The sequence below is a fragment of the Tupaia chinensis genome, unplaced genomic scaffold, assembly GCF_000334495.1.
Source record: "Tupaia chinensis unplaced genomic scaffold, TupChi_1.0 Scaffold145519_1, whole genome shotgun sequence".
NCBI classification, from domain to species: Eukaryota; Metazoa; Chordata; class Mammalia; order Scandentia; family Tupaiidae; genus Tupaia; species Tupaia belangeri.
This window is the reverse complement of record NW_006205376.1, coordinates 467,704-484,648: the sequence shown is the minus strand read 5'-3', so window position 1 is coordinate 484,648 and position 16,945 is coordinate 467,704. Positions and strand designations below refer to the sequence as shown.

Here is a 16,945-nt window from a genome sequence, read left to right as displayed (position 1 = left end):
CCAGGAGCGCAGCAGATCCCGCCAGTCACTGCCACTGGATCAGCACCGACCCGAGCCGCGTCTGGAGCGAGCCTGGGAACACCGGATCTGGGCTGGGACTCCTGGTTCCGCTCCTGCCTCTGCCGCCTCTCCGTGTGCTCGAGTTATCCGTAACATTAGCAGAGTAGCTGCCAGTCCCAGAGGCGCAAATTTAGCACGTGAAAGCCTAGCAGATCATCAGCACCACTTTAGTTAGTATGATTATCATTGCACACCAGACATTCCGCTGGACGTTGCAGTTGCGATGGTAACCTCTTCTGTCCAGGAGCTTTCAGTCCATGAATACTGCCACGTTAAAGAAAGAGAGAAAGAGAGAGAGAAGGAGGGAGAGAGGGAGAGAGGGAGGGAGGGAGAGAGGGAGAGAGGGAGGGAGGGAGGGAAGGAAGGAAGGAAGGAAGGAAGGAAGCAAGCAAGCAAGCAAGCAAGCAAGCAAGGCCAGCCAAGTGGTGTGGTGGTTAAGGAGGCTAGATTCCACATGGCCTCGAGCGTGAACACGCGCCGCCGCGTGGTTCAAGTCCCAGACCCGGTGGCTTGATGGAACATACCCGGCACAAGTGTGTGTGTGCTCAAAATCCGGACAGAAGGGATTACTGAGCGGCCATCTTCCATAAAGGACGATTTCTCACTTCCCTTCGTTCTGTATCTTGTCTTTCTCCAGTGAGCGTTGTGTGCCCTGTAGCAAGAACAGAATGAAATGCTTAAAGCCAAGGAGAATAACCTCCTTAATCTACTGAAGGCATAACAAAAACCAACAGAATAGCTTAAATCTAAGAAGAACACTCTTCTTAATCCACTGAAGGCAGTCTAAAACGATGGGATTTGACATTTACATTGTGTTGCATAAACTCCTGACACTCAGTCCACAGACACTTTTATTTATTTATTTATTTATTTTTTAATTTTAATTTTTATTTTTTGAGAGATTTTTGCTATAGGGCGTGTGCGCTCGCCAGACAGACAGAGACATAGAGACAGAAAGCGAGAAATCACCCCCCAGGGGGGATGGTCACGCCGCAATCCCTTCTCCATTCTCCTCTCGGGATCTTGGGCACGCACGCACACGCGCCCGGCGTGAGTTTTAAGCCACCGGGTCCAGGATGCGAACCGCGGTCGACTACGTGGGAGTCCAGCGACATAGCCATTACGCTAACTGCTGGTTCCCACAGACACTTTTCATAAAAGAGAAATTTATTGGTTCTTGTGTGGACTCAGACTTGCATAGTCCAGAGAAAAAGATCTTGCTTTAGTTCTTGGTGTAAATTTTATATCCAATCCAAGTTGGATTTTATTTCAGTCAATGAAGGCAGTTTAGAGTAATGACTGAGAGTGCAAGCCGGGAAAAGAGATTATTTAGGTTCTGTTCATACATCTAACATTTACTAGTTACGCACTCTTGAGCAAATGGGTTTTGGTTTTCTCATCTGTAGGTGGAGGACAATAATAGGGGCCAGCAGATGGCATAGTGGTTATGTTGCTGAACTCCCACATGGCTAACTGCGGTTCAAGTCCAGGGCCTGGCTTGAAACTCACACTGTGTGTGTGTGTGTGTGTGTGTGTGTGTGTGTGCATGTCCAAGATCTAAGGAGGAGAAGGGATTGCAGCATGGCCATTCCCTCAGGAGGATGATTTCTCACTTTCCTTCTCATGGCTCTGTCTCACACCCTAAGGCAAAAACCTTCCCCCCCCAAAAAAAAAGAAGAAAGAGGACAAAAATATTGCTACCTAGCATATTAAACTATTGCGAAGATTAAAAGCCAGTATATATAAAGCCCATAGAAAACTACATAATTAAATGTTCATTTATGTTAGTTATTAATATTATTTCAAGCAGTGATACAAAGAACATGTTACCTAAATCCCGATCTTTCTTTTAAGGCTTAATTTAGTTCTTACATCTGTCTTAAAGCCTCCTTGAGGGAAAGATCCATATAAATGATCCTCTGAATTCCCGTGGCCAGAATCAAGTCATTTGTTTCTCTGTGCCCACAGTTTCTCATTTTTACGAGTTGTTCTGTATTCAGTGAAATGCATATTTAAAGAATACATGCGGCAAGCCAGCTGGTGGCATGCTGGTTGGGGCAGCTAGATCCCACATGGCCAGTTGTGCTGTTTGAGTCTAGGAAGGAAGGAAGGAAGCAAGCAAGCAAGCAAGCAAGCAAGGCCAGCCAAGTGGTGTGGTGGTTAAGGAGGCTAGATTCCACATGGCCTCGAGCGTGAACACGCGCCGCCGCGTGGTTCAAGTCCCAGACCCGGTGGCTTGATGGAACATACCAGGCACAAGTGTGTGTGTGCTCAAAATCCGGACAGAAGGGATTACTGAGCGGCCATCTTCCATAAAGGACGATTTCTCACTTCCCTTCGTTCTGTATCTTGTCTTTCTCCAGTGAGCGTTGTGTGCCCTGTAGCAAGAACAGAATGAAATGCTTAAAGCCAAGGAGAATAACCTCCTTAATCTACTGAAGGCATAACAAAAACCAACAGAATAGCTTAAATCTAAGAAGAACACTCTTCTTAATCCACTGAAGGCAGCATTTCCATTGTGTTGCATAAACTCCTGACACTCAGTCCACAGACACTTTTATTTATTTATTTATTTATTTTTTAATTTTAATTTTTATTTTTTGAGAGATTTTTGCTATAGGGCGTGTGCGCTCGCCAGACAGACAGAGACATAGAGACAGAAAGCGAGAAATCACCCCCCAGGGGGGATGGTCACGCCGCAATCCCTTCTCCATTCTCCTCTCGGGATCTTGGGCACGCACGCACACGCGCCCGGCGTGAGTTTTAAGCCACCGGGTCCAGGATGCGAACCGCGGTCGACTACGTGGGAGTCCAGCGACATAGCCATTACGCTAACTGCTGGTTCCCACAGACACTTTTCATAAAAGAGAAATTTATTGGTTCTTGTGTGGACTCAGACTTGCATAGTCCAGAGAAAAAGATCTTGCTTTAGTTCTTGGTGTAAATTTTATATCCAATCCAAGTTGGATTTTATTTCAGTCAATGAAGGCAGTTTAGAGTAATGACTGAGAGTGCAAGCCGGGAAAAGAGATTATTTAGGTTCTGTTCATACATCTAACATTTACTAGTTACGCACTCTTGAGCAAATGGGTTTTGGTTTTCTCATCTGTAGGTGGAGGACAATAATAGGGGCCAGCAGATGGCATAGTGGTTATGTTGCTGAACTCCCACATGGCTAACTGCGGTTCAAGTCCAGGGCCTGGCTTGAAACTCACACTGTGTGTGTGTGTGTGTGTGTGTGTGTGTGTGTGTGCATGTCCAAGATCTAAGGAGGAGAAGGGATTGCAGCATGGCCATTCCCTCAGGAGGATGATTTCTCACTTTCCTTCTCATGGCTCTGTCTCACACCCTAAGGCAAAAACCTTCCCCCCCCAAAAAAAAAGAAGAAAGAGGACAAAAATATTGCTACCTAGCATATTAAACTATTGCGAAGATTAAAAGCCAGTATATATAAAGCCCATAGAAAACTACATAATTAAATGTTCATTTATGTTAGTTATTAATATTATTTCAAGCAGTGATACAAAGAACATGTTACCTAAATCCCGATCTTTCTTTTAAGGCTTAATTTAGTTCTTACATCTGTCTTAAAGCCTCCCTGAGGGAAAGATCCATATAAATGATCCTCTGAATTCCCGTGGCCAGAATCAAGTCATTTGTTTCTCTGTGCCCACAGTTTCTCATTTTTACGAGTTGTTCTGTATTCAGTGAAATGCATATTTAAAGAATACATGCGGCAAGCCAGCTGGTGGCATGCTGGTTGGGGCAGCTAGATCCCACATGGCCAGTTGTGCTGTTTGAGTCTCAGACTGGCAGCTTAAGAAACACTCCAGGCTTATGTACAGGTGTGCCCAAAACTCCTGAAAGAAGAATGGAAGAAAAGGGGTTGTGGCATGACTACATCCCATGGAGGGTGATTTCTTGCTTCCTCCATCTCTCTGGCAAGCGCACATGCTCTGTGGCAAAGTTGGGAAAAAAAAGTAGTGTGTGAAACATCATGTGGGTAACGGCTAGCAGCATAGAGGAGGTGTAGTCTTACGGAACTAATGCAAGCCAAATATATAACTGCAATAGAAGTGGAATAATACCAGAAAAAATAGATTAACAAAGAGTTTGAAATTTCTGATAAGGAAAGGAGTATACAAGACTGAAAAAAAGCTTTGGAAAAAGAGTTATAATTGAAGATTGGTAGCACCTGAAGGTTGCAAATGGGAGGAAATGCATCCAGGAGGGAGTAGAACATGGCTTGACAGGCAGGAAAGGTTGAAATATGTAAGATCAGGGTCTGGCAGGTGGTGTGGTGGGTAAGAGTGCCGGACTCTCACATGGCCGAGTGCAGTTTGAGTCCTGGATCTGGTGGCTTACTTTCTCACTCTCCCTCCCTCTTTTCTCTTTCTCACTCTGTTCCTCTCTGGTCATATTTAAATAAATAAATAATGTTAAATCAGTCTAAGAAAGAAATATGTCAGATCAGAAAGTCTTCCAATCAGAATGGAGGGTACAAATATGACTAGAGAAGTGATGAAACATAGTCAGAAAATTAGAAGTAAAAACTGTGTGGACCAGAATCAAGTAAGTGTGTAGTTCTATAGTAGTTAGTAGTTACAAAAGATTTTGGAACTGTACTGGAAGTAGAGAGAGATTTGAATTAGAGAGAAGTTAGGACTAGGCACATGCGAACTTGTTGAAAAATCTTGGGAAGAGGTAAGGAGAGCCCCGAGTAGGCGCCATGTGCAGGTGCTCTCTGCAGACATTTCTGGGGGCCATGAGTTGGAGTGGGACACATGCCATGGAGTTAGACAGCTGTTAGAAAAGTAGAGTAGGTGCTACACATGCCTAGGTAGATGGACCTTTAAAGTACAGTACTTACTGAGAAAAGAGGAAACAGAATAACACAGGTTAAGGAAAATTATCCAAGGCTGGAGGAGGCTGGATCCCACTTGGTGAATCATGGCTCGATTCCTAGCCCTGGCTGCTTACTTGCCATGTGCACAGGTGGCAGGACCAGGCACTACTGGGGATTCTCTTCCCTCTGGCATAATAAAGGAAAAAACAAAAATTACCCAAAATTTGGGGATAAGGCAAAAAAATGACCACATGACCTTCATTGCCTTACTAGAGCAATGTTTTATAACTCCCTGGATCCATACTTTGTAACCCTTTTGGGACAACAGATGATCTACACCTGGGTAGGTCAGCAAGCTGTTTCTGGTTTGTAACAAAGTAAGGAGCGTGAGCCAGAATAGTAATGGACTGTGTCACTAAGCACAACTAAGCACATTGTTTAGTTGAGCTGGTGGAACTTTCGCCTTGAAGGAAATAGTACATGGTTTACATTCTTGCATAGACTTCTTATCTCCTCACTGATAGCCCCTTGAATTGCCCTGCCTTAGACAATCTTTTGGATCTGGGATATGGTGAATAGTTTTGAGTAGAGAAACCAAGGAAAGAGCAGAATCAAAAACTACTCCAGTTTTGTTGACCAGGAAAATGGCGAACAGGCCATTATGGAAGTGTCTTATGGAGCAAATGAATCAGAACATACAGTAGAAATATTAAACAGTAGAAATATTTTAGAATATATATTTTTTTGAGAGGTTTTTGCTATAGGGCATGTGCGCTCGCCAGAGAGAGACCAAGAGACAGAAAGTGAGAAATCACCCCCCCAGGGGGGATGACCATGCTGCAATCACTTCTCCTCCATTCTCCTCTCGGGATCTCGGGCACGCACGCACACACGCCCGGCCTGAGTTTTAAGCCACCGGGTCTGGGACACGAACCACAGTCGACTACATGGGAGTCCAGCGACATAGCCATTATGCTAACTGCCGGTCCAATAGAATATAACTTTTAATCTGAAAGAGTAATCAGAGAATACGAGTAAGATTGGGGGTAAAACTTTAGAGATCATAGGTGACACCACCATGGTTAAATTTAAGGGAAAAGATAGAATGTGTGAGAAACCCAGAAGCTAGGAACAGAACAGCATTCAGATTAGAACTTTCTTTATTCATGCAAATGGGTGCAGAGATGCTCATGCATAATTTCCAGCCCCATTTGTCAGTCATACAACTCTTTTACAGGGGCAGGTAAAGGAGGTTAGGGTGGCCAAAATTAGTCTTGTTGCTAGGCAGGGTTAGTAGGGGCACGCAGTTGAGGCCAGGAAACACATGTGTAACTGATGGTGGGTGTTGATTGGATAGCACCTCAACCGTTATCCTATTGTTGAAACAAGGCAGGAAATGACAGACCACAGGGGCATCTGAACCCAGGCAAACAAGGATAATGGAAATTTTTCAGAGAGAAGAAAGCCATGGACATAAAAGCAATACCTATGTTAGAAGCAGGGCATTTTCCCAGAAATCATTTGTGTGTTAGATTAATTTACCAAATTAGAGAAAGAGCCTAAGAGAGCTCTACTAAAACTACTGTCAGCCAGCTCCATGGCACAGCAGTAATGTGTTGCTCAAGAAAAACTGGATCCCACGTGGAAATCACAGTTTGAGTCCCTGGTCTGAAAACATGTCAAGTACATATGCAGGTACCCAAGACCTAGCCGACTGGAGAGTGGGAGAAAGAGATCATGGAGTGACTAATCCCTGTGGAGGGGCCTCATTTCTTTCCATCTCCCTCAACTGTCATGTATGCATACATACACTCTGTCATGAATAAAAGGGACAAAGGTCTAAAACCACTGTCATCCCAGAGTGTGCATGTCCAAGACTGTGCATCCTGCAGAGTGACATCAGAGGTTTCACATAGTGGGAGATAAACTTCACTAAAATAACCTAGCCATGTTATTAAACAAGTAAACATGTCCCAGAAAAGATCAGTAACTAGAGTTGCTACATTATTATCTAGTTTTCTACCAAAAAATTTCAAGCAAATAAACAAACATTGTGACTTGGTCACAGTCAATAGAAAAAGCTGTCAGATTCTGTATTTAGCAAAGACTTCAAAGAAGCTATTATAAGGACCAGCAGTTAGTGTATTCGCTATGTCGCTGAACTCCCATGTAGTCGACCACGGTTGGAGTCCCGGACCCAGCGGCTTAAACTCAGGCCGGGCACGTGTGCATGCATGCCCAAGATCCCAAGAGGAGAATGGAGAAGGGATTGCAGCGTGGCCATCCCCCCTAGGGGCTGATTTCTTGCTTTCTGTCTCTCTGTCTTTCTGTCTGGCGAGTGCACGTGCACTCTAGCAAAAACCTCCCCCCCAAAAAAAAGAAAATATAAGAGCTCTTGGGCCAGCAGGTGGCATGGTGGTTAGAGTGCTAGATTCCCACATGGGTAACCACAGTTTGAGCCCCAGACCTGGTGGCTTGAAAAATCACACTTGGCATGTATGTGTACATGTCCAAAATCCCAAGAAAAGAATGGAGTGCAGGGGATTGTGGCATAGCCATTCCTCTGGGGAGTGATTTCTCACTTCCTCTGTCTGTTTCTCTAGTGCATGTACTCAGCCTGTAGCAAATCTAAAAAGAAAAAAAAATCTCAAAATATGTAACGTAATCTTTCACTTCAAGAAAGTAGAAAAATAAGAACAAACTAAATTCAGAGCAAGAAGAAGAAAAAAAAGGATGACTATTATAGCAGAAATAAATGAAATAGAGAACAGAAAAAAAAAATCAATGAAACCAAAACCTTGTTTCAAAACAAAAAAAAAAAATTTACCAGAAAATGAAAACACTGAAATTAATAAATCAGAAATGAAAGAGGAAAGACATTACTGTTAACCTTACAAATGAAAGGATTCATCATTTCTATATAAGAAATACTATGGACTACTATATGCTGATAAACTCAGTAACTTAGAATAGAAAAAATCTTAAGACACAAATTACTAAAACTTAAGAAATTAAAAATAGGAACAAACCTATAAGTGAAGAGATTTAACTAATAATCAGAAAGCTGAGCTTACCACAGTAGTGCCTGCTGGATGCTGCTGCTGCTTGGCAGGTTGAGGCCATATGAGAGGCCTGGGTTCAATTCCTGGCCCGACCTAAAGCCCAGGTACACAGGATGCACTTGTAGTCATGGCTGCCAGAAAGGCTGAGGCAAGAGGATCACAACATAGTGGGACCTTGTCTTGAAAGAAAGAAGAAAGAAAAAAATCTGAAAGCTACTCATAAAGAAAAGCCCAGAACTAGATGGTTTCACTAGTGGATTATACCAGACATTTAAAGAAAATAATACCACTTCTTCACAAACTCTTCAAAAAAATAGAAGAGGAGGAAACACTTCCCAACTGATTTTATGAGACCAGCGTCACTCCGATACCAAGGAGGATTTATCCCATGAATGCAAGATTGTTTCAGTAAAATCAATCAATGTAATAAACCATGTTAATATAATAAAGGACAGAATACACATGATCACTTCAGTCAGTGCATAAAAAGCATTTGACAGAATCCAATATTCTTTTTTTTTTTTTTAAGAGGTTTTTGCCTTGAGGCGTGTGCACGCCAGGCATATGTGTGTGAGTGCCCAAGATCCTGGAAGGAAAATGGAAAAAAAGAACTGCAGCTTGGCTATCTGCCCCGGGGTAGGAGGTGATTTCTCACTTTCCCTCTCATTGTCACTGTGCCTTAACCCCCACACCACTTTGTTCTTAAGGATGAAAGACTGGAACCAGCAGATTAGGTATAATGGTTATGTTACTGGACTCCCACATGGCTGATTGAAGTTTGAGTCCTAGACCCAGTGGCTTGAAACTTACTTCGAGTGTGTGTGCACATATGGCCAAAATCCTGAGAGGAGAATGGAGGAGAAAGGATTGCAGTGTGGTCATCCCCCCTGGGGGCTGATTTTCCCCTTTCTGTCTCTGGCGAGCACATGCACCCTATAGCAAAAATCTCTCAAAAAAAAAAAAAAAAAGATGAAAGACTAAGATCAGGAACAAATCAAGGATGCCCACTCTTGCCACTTAGATTATATGGTGGTTCTAATTAACAAGAAAATGAAATAAAAGGCATTCAGAAACTATCTGTGTAACAAATAATGTGGTCTCTCACATCCTTTTCCTTCATTTTGCCATCTCATCAGAATGTTGGGCATGTACACACACGAGCCCAGCATATTTTTCAAGCTCCAAGGACCAGGGTTTGAATCTTATCAACCACTTGGGACCAGCTCCCAAAGCACAGCTCTTAGTCACTGCACTATAGGGGGCTGGCCTGGGAGACTTGATTTTTGTTTTGTTTTGTTTTGTTTTGTTTGAGAGATTTTTGCTTTAGGGCTCATATGCTTGCTGGAAAGATAAAAAGTGAGAAATCATCTATTAGGGGTATGGCCACACCACAATCCCTTCTCCATTCTCCTCATGGGATTTCGAGTATGCATGCACATGCACATGTACACGCACTTGCCGTGAGTTTCAAACCACTGGGTCTGGGACTTAAACTGCAATTGGCCACATGGGAGTCCAGTGCCTTGACCACTACACTACCTGCTGGCCCCCAGACTTGATTGTTTTAAAGATGATATACTATTAGATCACCAGGAAAGTCATGACTCATTTTTGCATAGGAAAACAGAAAAAAAACCTTTCTCAGCAATCTAATAGTTTACCAAGGGTCCCATAACAAAATACCACAGACTGGATGGCTTAAACAACAGCCCTTATTTTCTGATTTTCAGAGGCTAGTTTAAGATCAAGGTATTAGCAGACTTAATTTCATCTGAGGTCTCCCTCTATTACTTGCGAATGGCTGCTTTGTTGCTGTGTCTTCACATGGTCTTTCTCTGTTCTCTTGCTTCCTTGGTCTCTTCTTAGGAAGACACCAGTTAGATAGGATTAGAGTCCACCTAAACAGCCTTATTTTAACTTAGTCATCTTTTTAAAGGCTGCATCTCCAAATACAGTCACATAAGATAATGATTTAGAACTTCAACATAAGAATTTAAAGAGGGACCAGCAGTTGGCATAATGGCTATGTCGCTGGACTCCCATGTAGCCTACTGCGGTTCAAGTCCCAGACCCGGTGTCTTAAACTCACGCCAGGTGTGTGCATGTGCATGCCCAAGATCCTGAGAGGAGAATGGAGGAAAAGAGATTGCAGTGTGGCCATCCCCCCTGGGGGGTGATTTCTTGCTTTCTGTCTCTCTGTCTCTCTCTCTCTGGCGAGCACCCTATAAGAAAACCTCTCCAAAAAAAAAAAAAATGCAAGTATTATAAACTAAGAATTTTACATATTTATTAAATAAAATAATATAGAATTAAATTATTCTATCAATAATCATATACAAAATATGTGCACATGCATAAACATGTACAAAGAAAAATATTGACATACACAGGAAGAGAGTGAGCATTATATCTCTTAAATTAATGATATATATTCTTTGGGAAGCTGTGTGGCCTGATGGTTAGAGAGCTAGATCCCACATGGCCAACTGTGTGATTTGAATCTCTGGCCTGGGAACTTGAAAAGCATGCCAGGTACCTGTGTGTGTGTGTGTGTGTGCCCCAAACCCCATAAGGATAGAGAAATGAAGGAAAAGGGATTGGAACATGACCACACCCCCTGAGAAGTGCTTTCTCCTCCCCTTTTTTGTCTCCCTCTGTTGAGTGCACATGCCCTCTTATAAATTTAAAAAAATATATATATATGTGTGTGTGTGTGTGTGTGTGTGTGTGTACATACATATATGGCTGACTGCGGTTCGAGTCAGTCAGTTCGAGTATATACATATATGTATGGTATATATATATATATATTTTTTTTTTTTTTTAGAGATTTTTGCTATAGGGCGTGTGTACCCGCCAGAAAGATAGAAAGAGACAGAGAGATAGAAAGCAAGGAATCACTCCCCAGGGAGGATGGCCATGCTGCAGCCGCAGTCCCTTTTCCTTCATTCTCCTTTCGGGATCTTGGGCATGCACGCCCACGTGCCCAGTGTGAGTTTAAGCCACCAGGTCTGGGACTCGAACCACAGTTGACTACATGGGAATCCAGTGACATAGCCATTACGCTAACTGCTGGTCCCAATCCAAAGCCATTCATATATTAAACAGCTCTTAAATTTTAAGTTAAAGGGACCAGCAGATGGTATAATGGTTACATCACTAGACTCCCACATAATCAACCACAATTCAATTCCCAGACCCTGCAGCTTAAAACCATACTGGGCACGTGTGTGTGCGTGCCCAAGATCCCAAGAAGAGAATGGAGGAGAAGAGATTGCAATGTGGCCATCTCCTCTCAGGTGGGGTTTCTTGCTTTTGTCTCCCTGGCACATGCACGTGCCCTATAGCAAAAATCTCTCAAAAAATTTTTTTAAGTTAAATAAAAGTAAAATGGACAGAATAAATGAAAAGGCAATTTACAGAAAGCATTCCTAGAGAGCCAGCACATTTGCCAAGATATTAAGTTTATTAATAATTAAAGAAATACAAATTAAAGTAATAATGAGGTAACACCTTTTACCCATCAGACCTCCCAACATTATAAAATAAGTGACTCTCAGGTCCAGCAGGTGACATGGTGGTTGGAGTGTTGGACTTTCACATGGCCGGTTGTGGTTCAAGTCTTGGATCTGGAGGCTTGCTTTCTTACTTTGTCTCTCTCTTGTGAGTGCACATACCCTAGAGCAAATTTTAAAATAATAATAAATAAACTTAAATAAATAATTTTTTAAATTATTATTTATTTAATTTTATTTATTCATTCATTTATTTTAATTTGACCAGAGAGAGACACACACAGAGAGAGAGAGAAAGGGAGAAAGGAAGCCGCCAGGTCTGGGACTCGAACCGTGGTCAGCCAGGTGGGAGTGTCCAGCACCTTAACCACAACGCCACCTGCTGGTCCCCAGTAAATAATTTTTTAAGAAAAAGGTAAGTGAATCTCAAAAACATAATGCTGTGTTAAGTATGTGACAAATGCCATATACATAAATTAGGAATTCATGTATACAACAAATATGTTATAGAAAACAAACAATGAAAGGATACACATTAAACATTAGCTTTCTGGAGTGGTGGAGATGAAAGTAAATAGAAAAATAAAATTAGGAATAGTATTTATTGCTAGAGGATGTGGAGGAAAAGGGAGCCTCTAGCACACTGCTGATAGAAATATGAAGTGTTACAGACTTCCTGGAAAACAGCATGATAACATATGTTAGTGTTTTCTTAGAAACAGAAGGGAATGGCCAAATAAATCATCCATACTGTAAAATAGCAGGTCATTGGAAAAGTCATGACACATGTTTGCATAGAAAAATGGAGAAAGGTATGTCATGACTTTTCTGACAACCCAATATTATGCCCTTAAAGGAAAATTGAGCTATATTTGATGCCTTGAAGGGATTTCGTAAGTTATAAGTGAATGAAAGATATAGAAAAGTGGAGCCAAGTGTAATGCCATTCTAAGAAACAGCGACACCTCCAATTTTTTTTTTTTTTTGGAGAGGTTTTTGCTATAGGGTCCATGCACTCACCAGACAGACAGAGACAGACAGAGAGACAGAAAGCGAGAAATCACCCCCCAGGGGGGATGGCTATGCCACAGTCCATTCTCCTCCTTTCGGGATCTTGGGCATGCACGCACACACGCCCGGCATGAATTTTAAACCACTGGGTCTGGGATGCAAACCGTGGTCGACTACATGGGAGTCCAGCGACATAGCCATTAGGCTAACTGCTGGTCCCTGACACCTCCAATCTTTTAAGTGTGCGTGTATTTTGTGTATATGAGCACAGAGAAAATAAAATATACACAGATTAGTTTAGGGAACTAAACAAATGGAAATGGGAAGGACAGGAAAAGAAAAAGAAAAATTGCACAGAAAAAAAAATCATAAATCTATTATCACATTCACTTATGAATGTGAAATTTTATATATGTAGGGGTATATGTAGACAGAAATTAAATGATATATTTATTGTTTGTATGAAGTTTTAATTTCTCAGGTGGTTGGAATTCCAGTCCACAGATGATACATGTTGCTCATATGGTCTTGGTTGTTGCCTCCTCTGATAATTCTAAAATGCATCTAAAATCCTGGTACTGAGTTTGGTATATCTATGATTTGTATTATTTACAAAATTTTTGTGATTATACTTCTTTTTCTAGTTATTTCATTACCCACATAATTTTTGAGAAAATGATGAGGGCCAGCCTGGGCCATGGTGGTTAAGGCCATTGGATCCCACATGGCTGAATGTGCAGTGTGAGTCCTGGACCTGATGTCTTGAGAAGTTTGCAGGGTTGTGTGTGTGCAAGTGTGCCCAAAATCCCAAGGGGAGGGATAAAGAGAAGAGGGATCGCTGTGTGACCATTCCCCATGTGGAATCCTTTTTCACTTTCCCTCTTTCTCTCACTCTCTCTGGTGAATGCGTGGGCCCTATGGCAAAATTAGAAGGAAAAAAGCTTTTCAGTGAGTGGGCCTCAGTTTTATGTTATATGACTGAACTCTTGTTGGTAACTGTACCTTAGGAATTGGAGAGACTGATGTAGGAAAAAAAAAACAACAACCTCTTTTTGGTCCTTGAAAACGCATTTTTAAAAGAATTCTCTAATTTTATTTATTATTATTTTAATATGAGCAGAGAGAGTGTGAAAGTGAGAAAGCAAGCTACCACGTCTGGGACTCAAACCATGGTTGGCCATGTGGGAGTCCAGCACCTTAACCACCACACCACCTGCCAGTCCCTTAAAATGCATTTTGATAAATGAGATATGCTGAGAAAAATACAGAGGAAGAGAATCTTGTTCATAACTAGGCTTCTGAATTTTAGGGAGCTGAAGTCGTAAATACTAATTTAAAATGGACACTTTCAGGGCCAGCAGGTGGTGTGTGTGGCTAAGGGTGTTGGACTCCCACGTGGCCAACTGAGGTTCACGTCCCGGACCTGGTGGCTTGCCTTCTCACTTTCTCTCTCTTTTCTTTCTCTCACTCTGTCCCTCTCTGGTCAAATTAAAATCAAGAAATAAATAGAGTTAAATAAAGTAATTCTTAAAAAATATATACACACTGTCTTCTGAAAGGGCGTTAGTGCTAGTAAACTGTATTCGGCAAGTTTAGAGTCAGTACAGGCACAACATCATGTACTCTGTTTTATTTGTATTTCAGATGCCTTTGGTGCTTCATGAAGAATATTTCCAGATACATCACAGATATTAAGCCTTTGCCTCCCAACATAAAAGATAGACTGATTAAAATAATGAGCACGCAGGGACGTATAACAGATTCAAATATAAGTGAGGTAAGAGTATAACTGTAAAGCAAATATCATCTTTTATTGTTTACATATGGCTTCAGAATTTTGGAGCAATGATATAGGTAGGATTAGTAACCATCTGAAAATAGTAGGATTAGGGCCAGCAATAGCATGGTGGGTACATCGCTGGACTCCTACATGAATGACTGTGATCTGAGTCCTGGACCTGGCGACTTGAAACATGCTGGGCGCATGTGCATGTGTGCCCAAAATCTGGAGAGGAGAATGGAGGAGAAGGGATTGCAGCATGGCCATCCACCCGTGGGGGGTGCGATTCCTCACTTTCTGTCTGTCTGTCTCTTTGGCGACCAAATGTGCCAAATAGCAAAATTCTCTGAAAAATAGAATTAGTAATCACTTAACAATATAAAATATCAGGATTTTTTTCTGTAGATAATCAAAATGCCCATATGTAACCCTAAAAAATCTTCTCCCACCTTTGTCTCAGTTACTTCCCTTGTCTTCATGGTATCAGTACCTTAATCTCCAAGTTTTAAAAAAATGTTTACCTTATTGGTCAAGACTTATAAAAAGAAATATGTATTACCTTGTGATTCAGCCCACACTTACATGTAACAATTCTGTGTGTAGTAGACTTTGGTATTTTTTTATTCTATTTTGTCCTGTTTCAATTTTTTTTTTTTTTTGATGTTTATCACAGTCTACTGAATTGATTTCATAGTTTGGCAGTTAAAAATTGCTCTTCTAGGGACCATCAGTTGGCGTAATGGCTATGTCGCTGGACTCCCATGTAGTCAACCACGGTTTGAGTCCTAGATCCAGTGGCTTAAACTCACGCCGGGCACATATGCGTGTGTGCCCAAGATCCCGAGTGGAGAATGGAGGAGAAGGGATTGCGGCATGGCCATCCCCCCGGGGAGTGATTTCTTGCTTTCTGTCTCTCTGAATCTCTCATTCTTTCTGGGGAGTGCATGGGCCCTATAGACAAAAAAACAAACAAACAAACAAACAAAAACCTCTCCAAAAAAGAAAAAAAAAATTGCTCTTCTAAACACATTCCATTCTTCTGGTTTCTTCTCTCTTTGCTGCTAATTTATATTTACTTCCCTTCCCTACAGCTAAGCTAACCTTCCTCAGGACACCTGTGCCCTTTTTACTGGACTTTCTATAAAGCAGTTAATATAGCAAGGGCTTCCAACCCAAGTTAAATGTCCAGTTTTGCCACTCTTTCTAGCACAGAGCCTCAAGTCTCTGAACTGTGAAATGGGAGGTAAAAGTAACCACTTGCAGAGGTTTTATGAAGATTATTTCAGAATGGTTACTGTGGTTCTTGGAAAATCATATGAGCTTGAGACTGAGAACATAGCTGGCCAGAAGTAGTAATCTGGGTCCTCAGAACAAAAACCCATGGGGGGACCAGAAGTTAGCATAATGGCTATGTTGCTGGACTCCCAAGTAGTCGACCGTGGTTTGAGTCCCAGACTCGGTGGCTTAAACTCACTCCTGGCATGTGTGCATACGTGCCCAAGATCCCGAGAGGAGAATGGAGGAGAAGGGATTATAGTGTGGCCATCCTCCCTGGGAAGTGATTTCTTGCTTTCTGTCTCTCTGTCTCTCTCTGTCTCTCTCTGTCTTTCCAGCAAGCACACGTGCCCTATAGCAAAAACCTCTCCAAAAAAAAAAAAAGGAAAACCCATGGGCACTCAGGCTAATGGAGGAGAGGTGGCCTTGTGCTGAGAAACAGTTGTAAAAAAGGAGAGCTGGCTGTTCTTTCTTGATTGAAAGAGAAGCTTATACTTTTTACATTTACTAAATAATTTTCTTATCTTAACTTTGTAAAGGTCCAGTCATGTGAAAACTACCCTTTTATACTAATCTTCAGTGTGCTGAACTTAATTATAGAAATGTTAAAAGGTAATTACACAAATAGTAAACATGTGCCAAAGATTGAAATAACTCATTAATAAAAGGACCAGCACAGATGCAAAAATAGTAAAGTGTATTTGAGAAATCGATATTTATCTATACACACTCATATACACGTGGAAAAAACAAAGCTGGAATGAGCTTATTAAATACAAAGTTGGATAATGTCTTGTAGGACATTTAAACTAACTATTAAGGCTTTCTTTGCATCTCTGTAGAAAACAATGCATTTGTAGGACAGCAGTTAACACTAAGGTTAAGATGGCTTGATCCCACATGACTGACTGCCTGGTTCAAGTCCCAGATCTGGTGGCTTGAAAAACATGCCGAGTATGTGCACATGTATGCCATAAAAATCCCAAGAAGAGAGTGGAGGAGAAAGGATTGCCGTGAGGTCATCTTTCCTGAAAGGTAGTTTCTCATTTTTTCTCTCTGTCACTTCCTGGTGAGTGCACACGTCCTGTAGCAAACAGAAAGAGAGAGAGAGAGAGACAGAGAGAGAGAATTAAAGAAAGAAATGCATTTGCATGTTATCAGTTTTCTGTAATATTTCACTTTACAGGATCATAAAGTTGTAAGGATCTTTGCTTTAATTAATAGTAAGTAGGAGATCAAACAATGATATATTTTCTTTTTTCTTTTTTGCCATAGGGCACATGTGCTTGCCAGGAAGACAGAGACAGAAAGCAAGAAATCACCCCCAGGGGAATGGCCACACCACAGTCCCTTCTCCTCCATTCTCCTCTCGGACTCGTGGGCACGCACACACGCA

At 41.7% G+C, this 16,945-nt stretch overlaps 1 protein-coding gene across 2 annotated transcripts in view; it reads left to right on the top strand.

Annotated features, from left to right (window-relative positions):
• AMN1 (antagonist of mitotic exit network 1 homolog) overlaps window positions 1–16,945 on the top strand; it is a 60,783-nt gene that overhangs the window by 422 nt on the left and 43,416 nt on the right. For both annotated transcript variants that reach the window (XM_006168058.3, XM_006168057.3), the window contains exon 2: window positions 14,139–14,271. In XM_006168058.3, the coding sequence (XP_006168120.1) occupies window positions 14,155–14,271 (117 nt within the window). In that variant the 5' untranslated portion in view covers window positions 14,139–14,154. The remainder of the gene's footprint in view (window positions 1–14,138; window positions 14,272–16,945) is intronic.